A 17,874-nucleotide genomic window follows, 5' to 3' on the forward strand; every position below is an offset into this window, starting at 1 on the left:
CTATTGGACCGAGTTGTAGACAGGAGATTGCCTTATTTTAGTTCTTGTTTTGGTTTGAAACTGTCAGAAAGCGTACCGTCATACCGGGTTATCATCACAGTCCTTATCATTTTTGTCAGGTTTATTAGTTTTCTCTCCAGGTTTTCCGTCGCTCTCAGCAAGTGTTTTCTGTTTATGGTGTCATTGGCAAGACGAAAATGTGGTGAGTAACTGAAATCCCCTTTCTAAATTCAATTGGTATTCACTTTTATTGGCTTTTTGGCAACCCGTTATAATGCTTTTCTTCTTCTAAGAAGTTTTCCAGTCATTTCTGTGTTTTCAGCTATTGTCTTCTAATCTTTTCATTAGCATACACTTACTCTTGATAGGCATATTAAGGAGGAGCCATTGAGCGATCTCTCAATGACCAGCATGCCTATGAAGAAGAAAAATCAACAGAAACAGCACTGGACAGATTGTTCAGAATATGTCCCTACATTAATAATGGAGAGATATCGGTCACCGTCTTTCTAAATATGGAAGGCGCCTTTAATAATTTACTACCAAATTCTCTTTATCAGCAGTAGCATTATCAAAAGGGATATCCACTACCGTATACAAGAAAGCAATGTTGGAAAATAGTCTGATTCTAACAGACCTGTAAGGAAAGGGGGTTGTAACCAAAATAGCTAAGAGGGAGCGCTTTCTCCATTCTTGGTGGATTATCTGATCTTGCCTTTTAAAGTAAGGGATTGGAAGTGCGGGCCTATTGGGATGGTTTAGTAATTATCACACTAATCTCACTAATATCACACAATATCTAGTAATAATCAGCACACTTCAACGAACAATAAATATCCTTACTAGGTGGTACGACAGGGAAAAACTTTGTCGATCATATAAAATCAATAGTACTCAGTTTTACAAGGAGGCGGAACCTAGATAACATCTATATACCACTCTGTTTGTATAAACTGTAAAAGAGAAGCATGAGGTAAAATATGTAGGAGTAAAACTAGATGTACGGCTTACACGTAACGTCTATCTGGAAAGAATATAAAACAAAGCTAAGCTTCTCCTTTGTACATGTCCAAGGATATATGAGAAATCATCGGATATGAAACCCAAACAGATATCCTGGCTTTATACGACTGTAGTCAGAACTACGATTACGTAGGGAGCACTAGTATGGTGGTGTAAATGCCAACAAAAAGCCACCAGAGACAAGCTGAATAAGCTTCAACTACAAGCATGCTTAATCATAGCAGGAGCGATGTAGATTAGCCCAACCGGCTCCATGAAGGTCATACTTGAACTCCCTCCATTACATATATGAATGGAGAAGGAGGCGAAGGAAGAAGCATACAGAGCATACTTGTTTATCAACAAGTCTACTGTTTCGACTTTGGTCATGTAATAATAACTTTACTCTTAATTATTTTGACTGCTTGATACTATTTTTTAAATCTTTGCCCACGGTTACATATTTTAGCATTTGTCTCGTCATGTTCATATTTTCATTGAAGTTATTGGTAAACAAACAAAGGTAATTATTTTCCAACACGATAATTACCTGGAACAGCTCTTTTCGGAACCTGATCAGGTTAACAAACGAAGCTCAGAAACGGATAGTAGGCTTTCTTACAAGTTAGATCTTTTGGACTAAAACATAGATGTATGGTATACACAAAAGATCAAGACGAAGTGAGGAAAGGAATATGAGACCAAACGACCTCTTTAAAATTTACAATATGAGAATTAAAACAAATCTTTAACATAGGTTTAATCGTGTACTATAAATAACATCATTAAATATATTTCATTTCAGACATAATAAAAGCAAATTATTTGCAGAAAGATTACACCTGCACCCCGCAGAGAATAAAAATTAACAAATTAGGAATGATTACCGATAAGCACAAAGTGTGTCGATTTTTTTATCGCAGTGGGTATCCACGTGCCGCCGCTGTGACGTCGTCGGGACGCGGGTCGTCGTTTCAAGTCGTTGGTTGCCCGGCAACCCAGCATCCCTTCCCGCGTCTCTCCTACAACATAGTCACCCCGCACGCGTTTAGAACGATAGATTTACCCCCAACCTTTCAGTATCGCGTATGATTCAATTATCAGATGCGACATGTTCCCTTTCTTAGTGGTTTATTGACTTATTTCTTAACTAGTCTTCAGAACACACGTCGATAAGTGAATGGGCAGCATGAAACAATCGCATGACCGCGTTTGTTTGGCTACTTTTATCTACGCGAAGGGGGTGAGCCTTTTGTTTGGATTCTTGTGTGGGAACATAACCTAGACAGTAAGATTTATATTTGATTTACAGTGATTTTGTTGTATGTAGTATATGTTAGATTATTTGTTTTTAAAGGTAAAATTAAATTCTCCTTCTCTTGAATCGAGTTTTTCTCAAAGAACCAAGATACATAACTTCTTTTATATCTTCCTTATTTTTATATTATGTTAACTGAAATCAATACTTCAGATATGTAGCAAGAAAAATCAGTGTTAAAGTGTGTCCTTATAAAATTGTTCATTGCTCTATCTTTTTTGGTATTATTAGCATGTCACTGTTCTGCTATTATTACGAACAGGTTGAATATTCTATTTTTCCTAATGTATTTACGTATAGTGCAGACAAACGATTATTTTACTTAGTTTACTCTTTTGATCCACAAGTTAAAATTTAATTTCCTATAGTCAGCTGTATATCTTATATTTCACAAAAAATTTAGTAAAAACTCCTTTATAAAAGGTATATTTATTTATGAAAAAACCCGTTCGGGCTAAATCACATAATGTTTTAGGAATAAATATTCCATCTTCAGTGCTGCTACTAGGTATACATAGGTTAATCCCTTTAAATGTTGATAAATTGGTATTAGATTACGCCATTGCTTCTAATTTTATGGGATGTTTAAAGTTTTAGGTAGATTCACTTCATAGCAACAGAAACTCCTCCATGACTTACTGGTCCGGAAACGGGTTATCCAATCGGGCCTTAGGTAGCAACTCAGTTGCTATTTTATAAGAAATAATTCTTGTAAAATTGTGTGCGAATTCGCAGTTACCAAATATAAGATTTTCTAATAACTTTGGTCGCATTATTTTCATCATTTAACTGGTTTTTGGGTTTAAACTTTCTGAGATGCGCTCAGGTTTCAACCTTCAAGTCTTTGAATATCAATTCATTTTAGTTAAAACATACTACACTTTAAAAACCATTTATAGTTTAAAATTCAATACACTCTTATAGCATGTCAACTATTTATTATAACGAGATTTTTAATTGATACTCTTTCTTAATATTTTTTTATATCTTTTATAAACATTTAAAATTTTTCCTATTGTTTCAGATCAGTACATCCGATAGAACCATGGCCTTATCTCTTAGAATTAATATTATCGACGAAAACGTTACGAAAACTATCGTTTTCGATCCTGCGACGACTGTACATGATGCCTGCCGAATCATTCGAGATAAATGTACAGAGGGTGAACAATGTAAGTAGAAATATCTGTAATGTACTTTAGTATCTGTAATATAAAGTACAGCTACGAATAAGAATTTTTGAAGTCTTGAAGAACAGATTACCTATCACTTATACCACCTTGAAAGATTTATCAATGGCTTTGCTAACAATTTTTTCATCAAAATATTTGTGTGGATTTTGTTCTAAGCATTAAATAATATTAAGACAAAGAAACGAACTCGATTAACAGATAATGAAGTCTTACTTGGCTTTGAAATGTACCAAATATAATAAAATTCAAAAATTATTACACATAAAAACAGCTAAATGAGACATATCAATTTATTTTTTCTTTTTAAAACTGTATGCCTCTGCAATATTGTTCTCGACAAACAGTTAACTTTCAATTATTTCAATTCTAAGATGTCCCTGGTGTTCTTTTGTCAAAATATCTAGTTAAAACTCCTTTCTTTGTACTACTTACAGGGAATCAAATATCCTAAAGGTCTCTTTTTGACTGCCAGAATATCCTTGTCTATGGTATATTTGTACTTACAAATACTGAAAAACTCAAATACTGCAAAATCAGTATTCCTGGTATAGAAACCGGTACCACTCTTATTCACAAATTACTTTTACACCGTCTAAAACTGCCGGCACTAGTTCACCTGTCAGGATTGGCATGTAAGGCGTAGCATCTATTACAAAAAAAATTAAGTTATCAACAGGAACAGTTTGAGGCAGAAAACATTTACTTATGTCCAGTATTCCTTATGTAATATGGTCCTTGTCGGTCTTTTCTTTGCTGAGAAGCGATCAGAAACGGCTTAATTTGATGTCCTCATTTAGCCCACCAACTATCAAATGTGTTGGTGTTTCATCGACCATGATGAATGTGTTCTACAACAGTTTTTCTAATGGAATTGATTGCCTCTGTATGACTTCATCATTATGCAGCATGAAACTGGACATCAGTCGTTTCCGTGCCGTACGAATTCAGTTTGGTGTGACTCTCTTAATTTCATCGATCTATCGTATTAAAGGTCTACTTCTACTTCTATTTGCATCAAACCTAGGACGCCACTCCACCATACGTTCATCCACTTACCGTCCTTCACGTATCTGGCGAGATTTTTTTCTGGTATGTGTTGTTGATAATATTTTTCCAAAAATCCACGGTCCATGGGATGTTGTAACTTATTTATCCGTATCACTTCAATAAAAAAGGATATAACAACTAGTCTAGTAAAATAAGTATGAGAAGCAAATCATTTGTAAAATAAGCATTCTTAGTAAAATTCAGTAAAAGTAATCTGGATTTTGCTTATAAGATACAGCAAAACCTGTATAACATTGAATCGCGTGGTCATGATTCAGTTTTCTTGCACGGACAGAATTCCGCATTGCCCAGTTTATTTTTTCGTATCACAATATGTAGATAATCCAATATTTTCGCCATGTACAGAATTTCGTGATACTCTGTGTCCGGGTTGCTCTGGTTTTACTGTATTTGAATTGAAACGCTTTAGATTTACCAAACCTTCCATTTACATATATGTTATATCTCATTTCGCTGAAGTAACTAACTTACCGTATTAATAATTTTTTCTATTGTTCCTAAAATTGTAAATTTTCCACAAGCATTATGTTTAATAAATAGTGTACTGTTTCCCATAAAACTAGATCAGAACAAAAATCGAATATTTTGACTGTCGGATTTATTATAATATAATGCATTTACCACCGGTACATTATTTTAATGATAGATAATTAATTTTGCTTCACAATATGGCCCTATTATTGTAAAAAGAATTTTACAAACAACGGTATAATAAAATCTCCCATGTAACACAATTTAAACTCTTTACGCCAATAAACTCTTTAGTCCAGTCAGTAACATTTTTATGCGAAATTGATTTTCTGTAAAAACGATTTAGATTTTTCTGGTAATTAATGTCAGGCAACAGTTGTGTAGCAGAAAATAAACTTTTAATGACGTTAAGTACAAGTCAAGCAGTTGCTGTCGTTTTATGAATATACAAATGGACTCAAATACTTTTTATTATATCTATTATCTGAAGTAAATAGTTATGGAATTATATGTATTATATAAAACGAATTTAGCTTCCTTAGCTAAGTGTCTCCAAAGAAACAGATTGATGCAAAATAGTACTGAAAAGTATTTGGTCTTTCTTTTATTTAAATGTATATTTCACTCGAAACCTTAACATTTTGGTGAAGCCTACACCAAAAATGACAGCTGTGGTATTAGTATTCGTCAACTAGATGTGAATTGTTAAGGATCTCCTCATTCCCAAAAACACGAGCCCAAGGAGCTAGATGGTTTGGTCACATCATACGAATACCAGAGAACTGAAACCAATTCTGAAGAAGGGAAAAAAGGAGAAAAAAGAAAAAGGTTGGAAGCAGTAAAGTAAGATGTATTAGAAATATGCGTGAGAGAAATTGAAGAGAAAAGGCAAGGCACCGGAAAGTGATCCAGTCATCCAGTGGTAAACACCTCACTTCGAGCGTTGCACATGGATAGGGAGGTGCAGGTTTCTGCACTTTGGATATTATTGTACAACTATACATGTACTAGAGAGATAACACTCACACCGGTTAGAAACCCGTTTCATATAAAAAGAATGGGTCCTCTTTTCTGCTTTTTCTAGCTCCGCCGTAAGACACAAGACAAGTGCCAACACCAGTCTAACAAAAACACAACCTAAAGAGATAGAAGATGTTTAAAAAGGTTACAAACCACAAAAATGCACCCACCATCAAGCAAGAGGACCGATTTTCGGGAGGGAAATAAACTTTTTTGGGTGGGATACCGGGGCTCTGGGGAAAATTAAAAAAAAATAGGGTTAAAATGGTGAGTTTTAAGGCACTTTCCACACACTTATGAGTGCTATAAAGACATTCAAAACTTATCGTTATTAAGCGAGCAACATTTTAACCTAAACAGTCCAACAAGTGCAAAGAAAGAAATGTAGTTTAGTGTATGAAATTAAAATCGCATAAATAAAAGGCGAATAATATTGGTCAAGTTACTTTATTTGTCTAGTACAAAAATTATTCTTGTACACAGAATGACGGTATTAGATTTTTGTTTTGATACAGTGCAGCAACAACCGCTGATACGTATTTCGACCTTCTTAGGTCTCTTCAGAACGGTATAGTCACTGCTCAGTCACTGAGCAGTGACTATACCGTTCTGAAGAGACCTAAGAAGGTCGAAATACGTATCAGCGGTTGTTGCTGCACTGTATCAAAACAAAAATCTAATACCGTCATTCTGTTTTGTTATTTACTTCGTTGGAAGTACGAGAAACTGAATTCACTACGAATTTTGACTAGGATGAACGGCTTGTGGAATGCAATTTTAGATTCCCTTGCCGAGTAATTCATCCAGCTGTTTGTTTCGCAAACTTTAGGAAACACAGTGGTTAAGATTTGAATTCGGTTTCGCTAAGTAGAAATCGTTTGATTTCTCTTTTTATTCTTGTACACTAAACCTCATACAACAAATTCGAGTCGTCTGGCTCGCTGATGTGCAAATCGCTCTATTACTTTTTCAGTGTCTATTTCAATATCTCGGTGAACATGAAGGAGGCAAAGACCCGTGAGTCGGGTTTCCTCATCCTTGTCCTCGGCCAATGCTTCACTCTTCTTAACCTAGAGCAGGACCTCTCTGCTGTAGCCACACCGACTAAAAAATAATAAAATGTAAATTGAACGTCTGTAATATTCTCCTGGGCCACCTCTCTTAGTCTGTCTACCCACAAATCTAGGTAACTTCACTTCAACGTCTAATTCGACTGCTAATTCTTTAACTTCGATAAAGATCTTAGTAAAACTTTCTTTGCAGTTAGATCTTCTATCTGTCAAAGTCGACATGTCAATCAGTGACATCATTGACACTAGAAACTCAGATATGCATAAAGAATTAAACAAAGTTAGGCTGTTAGGGAGCTTTTAAAAACAAAAATATACAGGGTGCTCCATTAAAAATAAAGATGATGGACTATGTTAGACTTTCGTGAATTACCCTGTACATTTAAAATTTATGTGTAAAAAGCGCACATTTGAATGTAAAAGAAGGCGTGTCCCAGCGTTTTTTATAATTTTCTACAATAAGGACACAAACAATTGTATTCCATAAGTGGTTTCCAAACTTTATAATTTCAAAATTTCACCCTGTAATACTCATAATAGACTTTACATGATATACTTAGTTGAGATCAGGTTGTTAAGGAGCTTTTAAAAATATAAAAATATACAGGGTGTTCCATTAAAAATAAAGCTTATGTTTTAGGCTAGGCTTGCGCGGGTCACCCAGTACATTTAAATTTACGTTTAGAAAATTAATATTTATATATAAATGTCGACTGGTCTCATCGATTTTTTAAAACTAGGACAGAAATAATTTTATTCGATAAGTGTTTTCCACACTATATAAATACTTTTTAAATCTCGAGAATACTGTGCTGTTATTTAATCGAGGTTATGTACGCTCCATATTTGTTTGTGGCATATTACAGGTTCCGTGATTTATACCTCAATAAAGAGTAAAGTATACCCCAGTCGGTTGAGTATTTCGATAATTTTAACCAGCCGTAAAATATAATAAAGCAAAAATTACCAAATGCTCGTGTTTGAATTATAAGAACGGTTTAGATTTAGTGTATATTTACATTTTGGTACAGACTACAATATTATTTACTTTTGGTTTTATTTTAGCTAAAGACTATGGACTCTTCCTTACTGATGAAGATAATAAAACGGGGGTGTGGTTAGAGCCTGCACGGAATTTAGAGTACTATATTTTAAGAAATGGAGACCTGATTGAGTACAGAAAAAAACTGCGACCTCTTAGAGTTAAAATGTTGGACGGTAAGTATTCTATTATAACAAAATTTAGAACAAATTATATAACTCTTTTTTGTGTTCTTGTTAATCTGGTTTACCGACTAATTTTTATTGTTGATATACACAAACTATTTAAATAGTTTCTTAGTCAGTTTTTACAGTTTTAGTACCTCACTGTTGATAATAACTTCACATATTGAATTTTATCTTAAAATTGATCTTTTTGGGAAGTCTTCTTTGACTTTCAACTTTACACGTCAAGATGACATTTAGGAGATTATTTTTTTTAGTTCATCGAAGACACAAGTATGAAACCTTTCGCTGCTTAACGAGGTCTAACAATTATCTTTGGATATTAGCAATTTTTTCGAACTCATCATTTTTTACATGGTCCACTTATGGAATTCATAGCAGCCTTCTGAGACACCATATTTCGAAGGCCTCCACACGATTCAGAGATCTCAATTTAAGTGACTAGGTCTCAGTTGGTTACCTTTAATGGTAGATCACAAGATATTTAAATATTTCAACCCGTTTCATAGCTGCATTAGTTATATCGAACTGAGCTTCCATACGGAATTGTCTACTAATTACCATATATTTGGTTTTTGCTACTCCTCTCCAACTTCATGCATGGTATTTACTAAATCTGCTGCTTCTCTATTATGGCTATATCGTCAACATATCTTAGGTTATTAATAGGAAGACCATTAATTTTAATTCCTTTTTCGTTCTGTTTTTCAAGCTGAAATATATTTTCTACATAAATGTTGAACAGTAATGGGGCAGAGAATACAACCCTGTTTTACGCCTTCCCTATCTCCATTTTTTCTTTGTATAGGAAGTAGTTTCAATGATATATGGGAATACAGCTACTTAATTGTTGGCATTTGAGTAAAGGAAGCGGTTTTAGACACTTTCTACCCCATTAGCTCCCTCTTTCTTTGAGAATTTGCAAATATAGGATTTAAAATAAGCTACCACAAAACAGAAATTATGAGGAATTGTCTGCTAATTAACATATATTTGGTTTTTGCTACTCCTCTCCAACTTCATGCATGGTATTTACTGAATCTTGCTGCTTCTCTATTATGGCTATATTGTCAACATATCTTAGGTTATTAATAGGAAGGCCATTAATTTTAATTCCTTTTTCGTTCTGTTTTTCAAGCTGAAATATATTTTCTACATAAATGTTGAACAGTAATGGGGCAGAGAATACAACCCTGTTTTACGCCTTCCCTATCTCCATTTATTCTTTGTATAGGAAGTAGTTTCAATGATATATGGGAATACAGCTACTTAATTGTTGGCATTTGAGTAAAGGAAGCGGTTTTAGACACTTTCTACCCCATTAGCTCCCTCTTTCTTTGAGAATTTGCAAATATAGGATTTAAAATAAGCTACCACAAAACAGAAATTATGAGGAATTGTCTGCTAATTAACATATATTTGGTTTTTGCTACTCCTCTCCAACTTCATGCATGGTATTTACTGAATCTTGCTGCTTCTCTATTATGGCTATATTGTCAACATATCTTAGGTTATTAATAGGAAGGCCATTAATTTTAATTCCTTTTTCGTTCTGTTTTTCAAGCTGAAATATATTTTCTACATAAATGTTGAACAGTAATGGGGCAGAGAATACAACCCTGTTTTACGCCTTCCCTATCTTGATTTATTCTTTGTATAGGAAGTAGTTTCAATGATATATGGGAATACAGCTACTTAATTGTTGGCATTTGAGTAAAGGAAGCGGTTTTAGACACTTTCTACCCCATTAGCTTTTCCCCCTTTCTTTGAGAATTTGCAAATATAGGATTTAAAATAAGCTACCACAAAACAGAAATTATGAGAAAAGAAGCTAGTAATCAGTAAAAAGCGTTAACGAATATGTCTATAACATGAAACTAGAATGACTATTATCATGGGCAGCTTTTTGTAGGTTGAGACACATTGAATAATGAAGAGATTCCTGTAAACTTGTAAAATATATATTACATTTTGCCTGTTTTTACATATTGATTGAGGTTACGACACCGACGCTTACTAAATACTATACAAGAAGACTTAAAACATTACAGAGAGTCATGGTACAATTCTGTGGATTTCACTGCGGGGCAGAATTAAAAACGAAGAGATGAGAAAAAAAGCCAAATTCACAGAATTAACAAAACAAATGACAAAAGTGAAATTGTATTAGACGTGACATGTGGCACGCATCTGACAAATATGGGCTAATAGAGTGACAAAGTGGACACGTTGATCAAGAACTTGGGTGAGATCTGTGTCCGGAGCTGAATGAATGTAGGCTGAAAAATAAGATGAAGAAGATTTTGACGATACCCCAAATAAGAACAGATTGTCTTTTCTTATATACTTACATTTTCCTATACACCTTCCTTTACACTACTAACGTTCGTTTTTGTGTTAAACCCCACAAGTATAATAAGTAATAGGACATTGCCAACCACTTTTAAATTGTTCCAATTGTTCAACTATTTTACTTCGAATACTGTATTATAACTGACAAAAGTGTTCATTTTTATCTATTTACCTTCTATTAACTTTTTGTCGTAAGTAAAAAATTACTTTTTATATTATTTTTCAGTTATTAAGATGGAATTTGTGTTTATAATTTGTTTCTCTTGCAGGTGCTGTAAAAACTATGATGGTGGACGATTCGCAAATAATAGCAAACCTTATGGTCGTCATTTGCACAAAACTGGGAATAACCAACCACGACGAGTACTCACTTGTTTTAGAAGATCTAGAAAACCAAGAAAACATAGACAACCGCAACTACGGCACCCTTACTTTAAAACGAAAGAAAGAGGAAAGAGAAAGAGACGCAAAAATGGAGCAATTGCGTAAGAAACTACACACAGACGATGAGGTTAATTGGCTTGATCCCTCCAAAACATTACGTGAACAGGGAATTGATGAAACGCAAACGGTGTTGCTTAGGAGGAAGTTTTTCTATTCAGATCAGAATATCGACTCCAGAGATCCTGTACAGTTAAATCTGCTGTATGTACAAGCCAGAGACGCGATATTGCAAGGAACTCATCCAATTACACAAGACAAGGCTTGCGAGTTTGCAGGGCTTCAATGCCAAATACAATTTGGGGATCATGTGGAATTAAAACATAAACCTGGATTTTTGGAGTGAGTATATATGGAAAATTCTTTGTATAGACATACAAATGTTTAGTAATGAAGGTATATGAATGACTGGATATTATCACGGATTCCTAATATGTTTATTTTACTAGTAAGAGCTATATCTGTCTCATTTTCAGTTAATAATAATCATCATCAATATAATGATTATCATAACATAGATGATATGATTTCCTCTTATCATTTCAGCAACTTCACATAGAAATTTACATCACTCTACATCTTGATGGAGCTAAAGTTTCCTGTCATCCCTGGAACAAATGTTCTGAATCCAATGATTTTTTATTAATTTTTCTGTCGAGTCTTGCGAATAATCGATTTAGATTCTAAATATCTATATTTTTGATAATAATGTTAAATTTGAAACATTCTGTTGGATGCTCAACATTGTTAAACGTCTCGGTAAAATGATTATGCCATTATCGTCATGTAATATATCATCACAATGGATTATCTAGATTTTTTTTGCTACATCTCATTTTTTTCTTCATTTCAACAGTTTCTAGGATCATATGCTTTAATACTATTACTGCTTTCGATTACTTTACTGTACGCCAAATGCAGTATTGTAAATAATAAATTTGTCTTTATTTCAGTCTTAAAGAATTTCTGCCACAATCCTACACAAAAATAAAAGGTATAGAAAAGAAGATCTTCTCCGAACACAGAAAACAACAAGGTCTTAGTGAACTAGACGCCAAAGTCAAATACACCAAAAACGCTCGCTCCCTTCGTACCTACGGAGTAACGTTCTTCCTGGTTAAAGAAAAGATGAAAGGAAAGAACAAACTAGTTCCCCGTTTACTCGGTGTAACCAAAGATTCTGTTTTGCGTCTGAACGAGCAGACCAAAGAAATTCTACAGACCTGGCCATTGACGCAGGTGAGAAGATGGGGAGCTAGTCCAAACACTTTCACCCTGGACTTCGGTGACTACTCCGATCAGTATTATTCAGTACAAACGACGGAAGCAGAGCAAATCCAGCAGATTATAGCCGGGTACATTGATATCATCTTAAAGAAACAACAAGCGAAGGATCATTTTGGTATCGAAGGTGATGAGGGATCTACTATGTTTGAAGAAAATGTTGCTAAACAGAAGTAAGTATTTTTAGTTGCATGCAACATGCCAAATTCAAAATAATTTTCTAATTGTGCTAAAGCTGTGCTAATTATAATTAAAAACTATGTAGAATATGTTGTGAATGTGATAAGTCAAGTACAAATTCAAAAAGATGGCGATTGAAGAAATACGATACTGAATGAAATGCTAACTATTAAATGAAAGGGAAAATAGTTTTTTCTGGCTAACAGGCCTTTCTCTCAGTATTAAAGAATAGTATATGCAGATAATTCCATAACTTTCCATGTCCAATGGAAATTGTCAGGTGAAAAGCTTAATATTTTTAAATAATAAGGTAATAACAAAATAGACTGCCAGAATAAAATCATTGAAGAATATTTTTCCATTTTTTATCTATTTTATACATTTTGCAAAATAGTAACGGCTATCTGAGTTGCTTTTTAGAAATATGACTTTCACTCTTACACGTGGAGATAATTACAAAGAAACCACTATAATGATGCTCATAATAATAAAAGAAAGTGGTATGAAACTGAATCCAGTTAGATAGCTCAAGTAGATCCGCTTCGGTGACGCTCATTCAGCATCTTCGTTTTTCATATTTTAAGAGGGGGGTACGAAATTTTCATAAGATACCAGGTCCTGTCCCTGATTACGTGGGAAGCTAGAGTCTACCCACTAAAATCCTCCTTCCTCGTAACCATACTGTGATCCGCTAATGCTACCTGAAATCGCTCTAGTGGGAGCATATTTTCAACGCTACACCCACCTTACGTCTCATCTGCTCTTCGTCTTCTCGACGTCTGCTAACGCTGGACCCTACCGGCGTAGGGCGCATGGCTCCCTCAAATTACGCCTCAACATACACCTGACACAGCTCAGACTGCCGCTCTTCAATTTACTTGAATTGGAGCGTCTTTCTCACAAAACCATGGGTCCTAGCCCACTAGTTTCGTCATCCTTCCAATCATATCTAGCAGACTCAAAACGAAACCCATTTATCTTCTATAATTCTTGCCTTTCCATACTCGCATCTTACATATTCCTACAGAGTATGTGTCACAGTGTCTACCAAAACACAGGACAGGTAGTTGTTCGAAACCATTTTCTGGAACTTTAAGAGATATAAGGGGAAGCATCGGTGGCCCGTGAGCACCAGCGACAGGAAATAATCCAGTCTCCGCTGCCCACATTCGAGCCACGTCTTTGGGTCCGGTATGAGAGACTTGGTCCAGTGAGAAACGTCCTCCGTTGCCTACATTCGTATAGATGTGACTCTCTCTTCGCACTTCGCGCTCAGTCACTCCGCTGTTTCGACTTCGTCGATACAAACGGGTCTTCTCACACGCCAAGATGTGGCTAGTATTCACAGTTAGCTAGAAGCGAAAGATCTCCATTGCTTGTAGTATTCGTATATTATAAAATTGGATTTGGTTGTAAGAATTTATGTCCTTAGTGATCAAATGATTATATAAATCTGGATGTGTTTGAAGAAAATAAACAAACAGGATAACATTAAACAAACAGATAATCTATGAAAATATTTATTTTCCACTAAAGTACCAATTCACATTAAACTCTTAAACTAATAAGTTTACAAATCATTGTACATATTTTGATGTGCTCGTTATTGTGTTACATGCTATGTTTAATATTAGTGCAATATATTGTATATGTTAAAGGTGTGTTCCAATATTAAAAATATGTGTATTTTCCAGAGCAACAATTTTGCAACACGAATCTAGCAAGATTGGCAGAACCAGCATTGAATCTTTGGCCAAACCAGCAGTTATGAGAGCTGCTGATGGTAAGTGTAGATACCTTCGTTGATACTAAATACTGAACACGTTAAATACGCGACTAAGAAATACTTATAATTAAATATGGAATTTTTAATATGCAGAGATTAACCCGATATCGAGGTAACTATATTTCATAAGAAGGCCAATCATTAATGACTAAATATAAATTACTGCTTTCAATTTCAAAACGATATTTCAGAATAAAGTATTATACAAATTAGGAAGATAGAATGATTAGAATTAGATGGATAGAAGATTATATGTACATATAGCAAGGAAGAAGTATTTAGGTGCTTGCATGCGGAAATAATTAAGAATGAAAAAAGAAATAATCCAAGTTACCACAACAAAATATTTTAGCATCATTAACAAATATAAAAATAAAGCGTTGGGCGCCAATTGTGTAATTGGTGACCCCGACGCTGTGCTCGATTGTTATACTGAGTTGACTAGCTCCTTCAGGTGTAGGATCGCCCTTGTCTTAATATAAAATATACAACGAATAAATCAGATGGGACAAATGTAAGAGAAAATGAATTTAACATATTTATTGAGATAAACTTATACACAAAAAGCAACCAAGAAAACATTTACCTATATTTTACAAAGTTTAAAATAAAATTCAGCATAAATACAATGAATTATTAAATTAATACTGCTTTTTCTCTATGGTGGATACTTATTTCAGAGGGAATACGTGGTAGAGAATATGTGGTGGATACATATTTCAAGAGACTGCTCAGTAATCCTTGTGTCTATTGCCTTAAGTTACAAGTTGATAATTACTACATAAGTTCTTTCTATATGCTGCTACTGTGTTCTTACATACTGAATGAAATAGATTTGCTACTAGGATTTGTTGTGTTCTCATATATTGAATGAAATGGACTTGCTACTATGATCTACTGTTTTTATATATTAAATTTATAGTTACGGAAAATTCCAGGAATATAACTACAAAAAAGAACAGCCAATATTAATTTCGTCGATAATAGAAAAAGCTCTGTTCTTGATCTTGTGAAGAAATGCATACAAATGTAGAATATCAAAATTACCAAAAACGCAGAGGCGGAACAGTAGTTTTTAATACAGTGAAAATAAGTATGCATTACTAAAGCATATACTTGAAAAATATTCTAAAACCATGTGGATTATCCGCATTCTGGTTGGCCTTCCAGCACAATGCAAAATATTAAATTCTGAATATAAATGGTAAACTTTAAAAGCCTTGATACAAAAGATACGTTCATTAAACTTTAAACTGTAGTCAGTAGAGAATAAAATAGTACAAATTGCCACTGTAAAATTGGGTATTTTTTTGTTTTTAAACATATTTAAATTAGAAACTCTCTAGTAGAATAACATCTAGTTAATTCTACTTTATTTTTATTTTAATTAGGTCTCTTTGTTTAGTTTTTATGATTTTATTTATTTTATTTTAACTGTAGCCGAGAAAACGTTTACAATGGGTGTCATGGGTGGTCCTATGCAGACCACAGTAAGTGGCTCTGTCAATGTTGGTCATGCTCCTCCAACGGTAAGCTCATTTTATTTTTTATGTTCATTGTGTTTATTTAACCATTTAAATTTCGTTTGTTTTTTTTTCTTTTGTCCAATTATGCGTTTTATGTGGCTTATATATTTGACAAGTCTAAATAACCATTCAGTTTAAATTATAACAAAAAACTAATACCGATCTAACTACAGCTTTTGTACATTTGTATGAGTCTATTAATGTCTTACACTAAGATAAGAGTGACTGATCTAGAGAACTACCTCAATTTACCAACTAACTACAAGGAAAGTACACTTAACATCGAGGTAAACATTATAGTGAATGTATACAAACTATTATAGATAATATTATGAAAAAAATAACATTCAAATATACCAAATTTTAGTAGTTTTCTCTAACTAACGAAAATGTTTCTTCTATTACATGTCTTTACCTTGGACAGGGTCGAGAGTAGGTACAGATAGACGATTTTATCCTGTATATATGGTAGCACATTAATCCTGTAAATAGTATTATCACATTCTCATAAAAGTTTTCATGCATGCTCTTTTTCAGGTATATCAAAAGTTTTATTATGACTTTACCACCTTAATACTTGTTTTCTGAACAATTACAATTAATAATAATACTATACCGTAATACATATAATATTTAAATATTTCTCTCTTGCTTTTGTACGCATCATATTATATGTAGTGTTATAAATTTTGAATGTCTGAATTCAAGCTGGAATCTATTGTAAGCAATGTGTTTGCTTACTTTTGTGTTAATTAATGTAAAAAGACGTGAAGTTAACTACTTAATTATTTAACTAGCTCGATATTTCAAGGCTTGCTTTAGATGGAAACTTAATGATTTGATCTTATCCAGTACGATACAGCGCTATCACTGAGAAATATTTAAATATTATGAAACTGGTTAGTATTTTTCCAGAATAATCTAATTATAGTCAGTTTATATATTCTGCTTTAATTAGTTTTGTTTTACTTTGTAACCGTTACAATTCTGTACACTTTGTACAGTAGCACTTTAAGCCCTGTACGATATTACTTTAAATGTATAGTATTTTAATCCAAAACCAAACTTTACCCTCTGGTGACTCTGATTGCATTTTCCTAATTCTTCTTTCTTATTCATAAAAGTCCAGGAGATGGTTATGATAATTTGGCACCCAACGTGGGGCACTTATATATATATATATATATATATATATATATATATATATATATATATATATATATATATATATATATATATATATATATATATTATATTTTATTGCAATTTTCTTTATCCATAAATACATTAGCCATTTTCATAATTCTCCGCCGATCACTATGTGCTATTATTTTTACGCATCCAAAATAAGACCAAATCCCTGAAAGAAATTCCGAAAAATCCTTAGCAGGTACTACTTCATCCATAAATAAATATGATACACACAAAAACATTTTTTTTTATTCAAATCTCCTGAGTTCTACTTCTTTGTCTACTACATCTAAAAGTACTATTGTTATATCCTCATCATCAATCAGCCCTGATTTGCCCAATATTTAGGCCTCCTCCAGATATTTCCATCTATTTCTGTTCTACGCCACGGCTATTCAATTGGTTGCAATTCTTTTTAGATTGTCGGTCCATAGTGTTAGGGGTCTTTCTAAGCTTCTCTTGTCCTGTTCATGGTCTCCGCTTAAATTTTTTTGTCCACCTGCCGTCTTTTATTCTGGCAACCTAAACTTTTTCTTCTGAGTAGCTCAGATGTCTGGTTGTCTCGCATGGATCTTATTTCGTGGCCCAAATACACATATCTTTCTACAACTTCTATGGGCGATTTCTATTAGCTTATTGGGGACGAGATTTGTCATTATTTTTATTTTCTCATAGTTTATCCTTAAACCGACCATCTGTGTTACTTGTTGTAGTTGTTATAACATAACTCTGGCTTCTCCTATGT

General features: G+C 33.7%; 1 protein-coding gene across 4 annotated transcripts in view; it reads left to right on the forward strand.

Annotated features, from left to right (window-relative positions):
• Positions 1–17,874, forward strand: part of rhea (Talin_middle and talin-RS domain-containing protein rhea) — a 144,133-nt gene that overhangs the window by 87,537 nt on the left and 38,722 nt on the right. For all 4 annotated transcript variants that reach the window (XM_072522509.1, XM_072522511.1, XM_072522512.1 and 1 more), the window contains exons 2-7: positions 3,345–3,492; positions 8,208–8,360; positions 10,991–11,504; positions 12,116–12,619; positions 14,321–14,409; positions 15,853–15,941. In XM_072522509.1, coding sequence (XP_072378610.1) covers positions 3,366–3,492; positions 8,208–8,360; positions 10,991–11,504; positions 12,116–12,619; positions 14,321–14,409; positions 15,853–15,941 — 1,476 coding nt within the window. In that variant the 5' untranslated portion in view covers positions 3,345–3,365. The remainder of the gene's footprint in view (positions 1–3,344; positions 3,493–8,207; positions 8,361–10,990; positions 11,505–12,115; positions 12,620–14,320; positions 14,410–15,852; positions 15,942–17,874) is intronic.

The sequence above is a fragment of the Diabrotica undecimpunctata genome, chromosome 2, assembly GCF_040954645.1.
Source record: "Diabrotica undecimpunctata isolate CICGRU chromosome 2, icDiaUnde3, whole genome shotgun sequence".
NCBI lineage: Eukaryota > Metazoa > Arthropoda > Insecta > Coleoptera > Chrysomelidae > Diabrotica > Diabrotica undecimpunctata.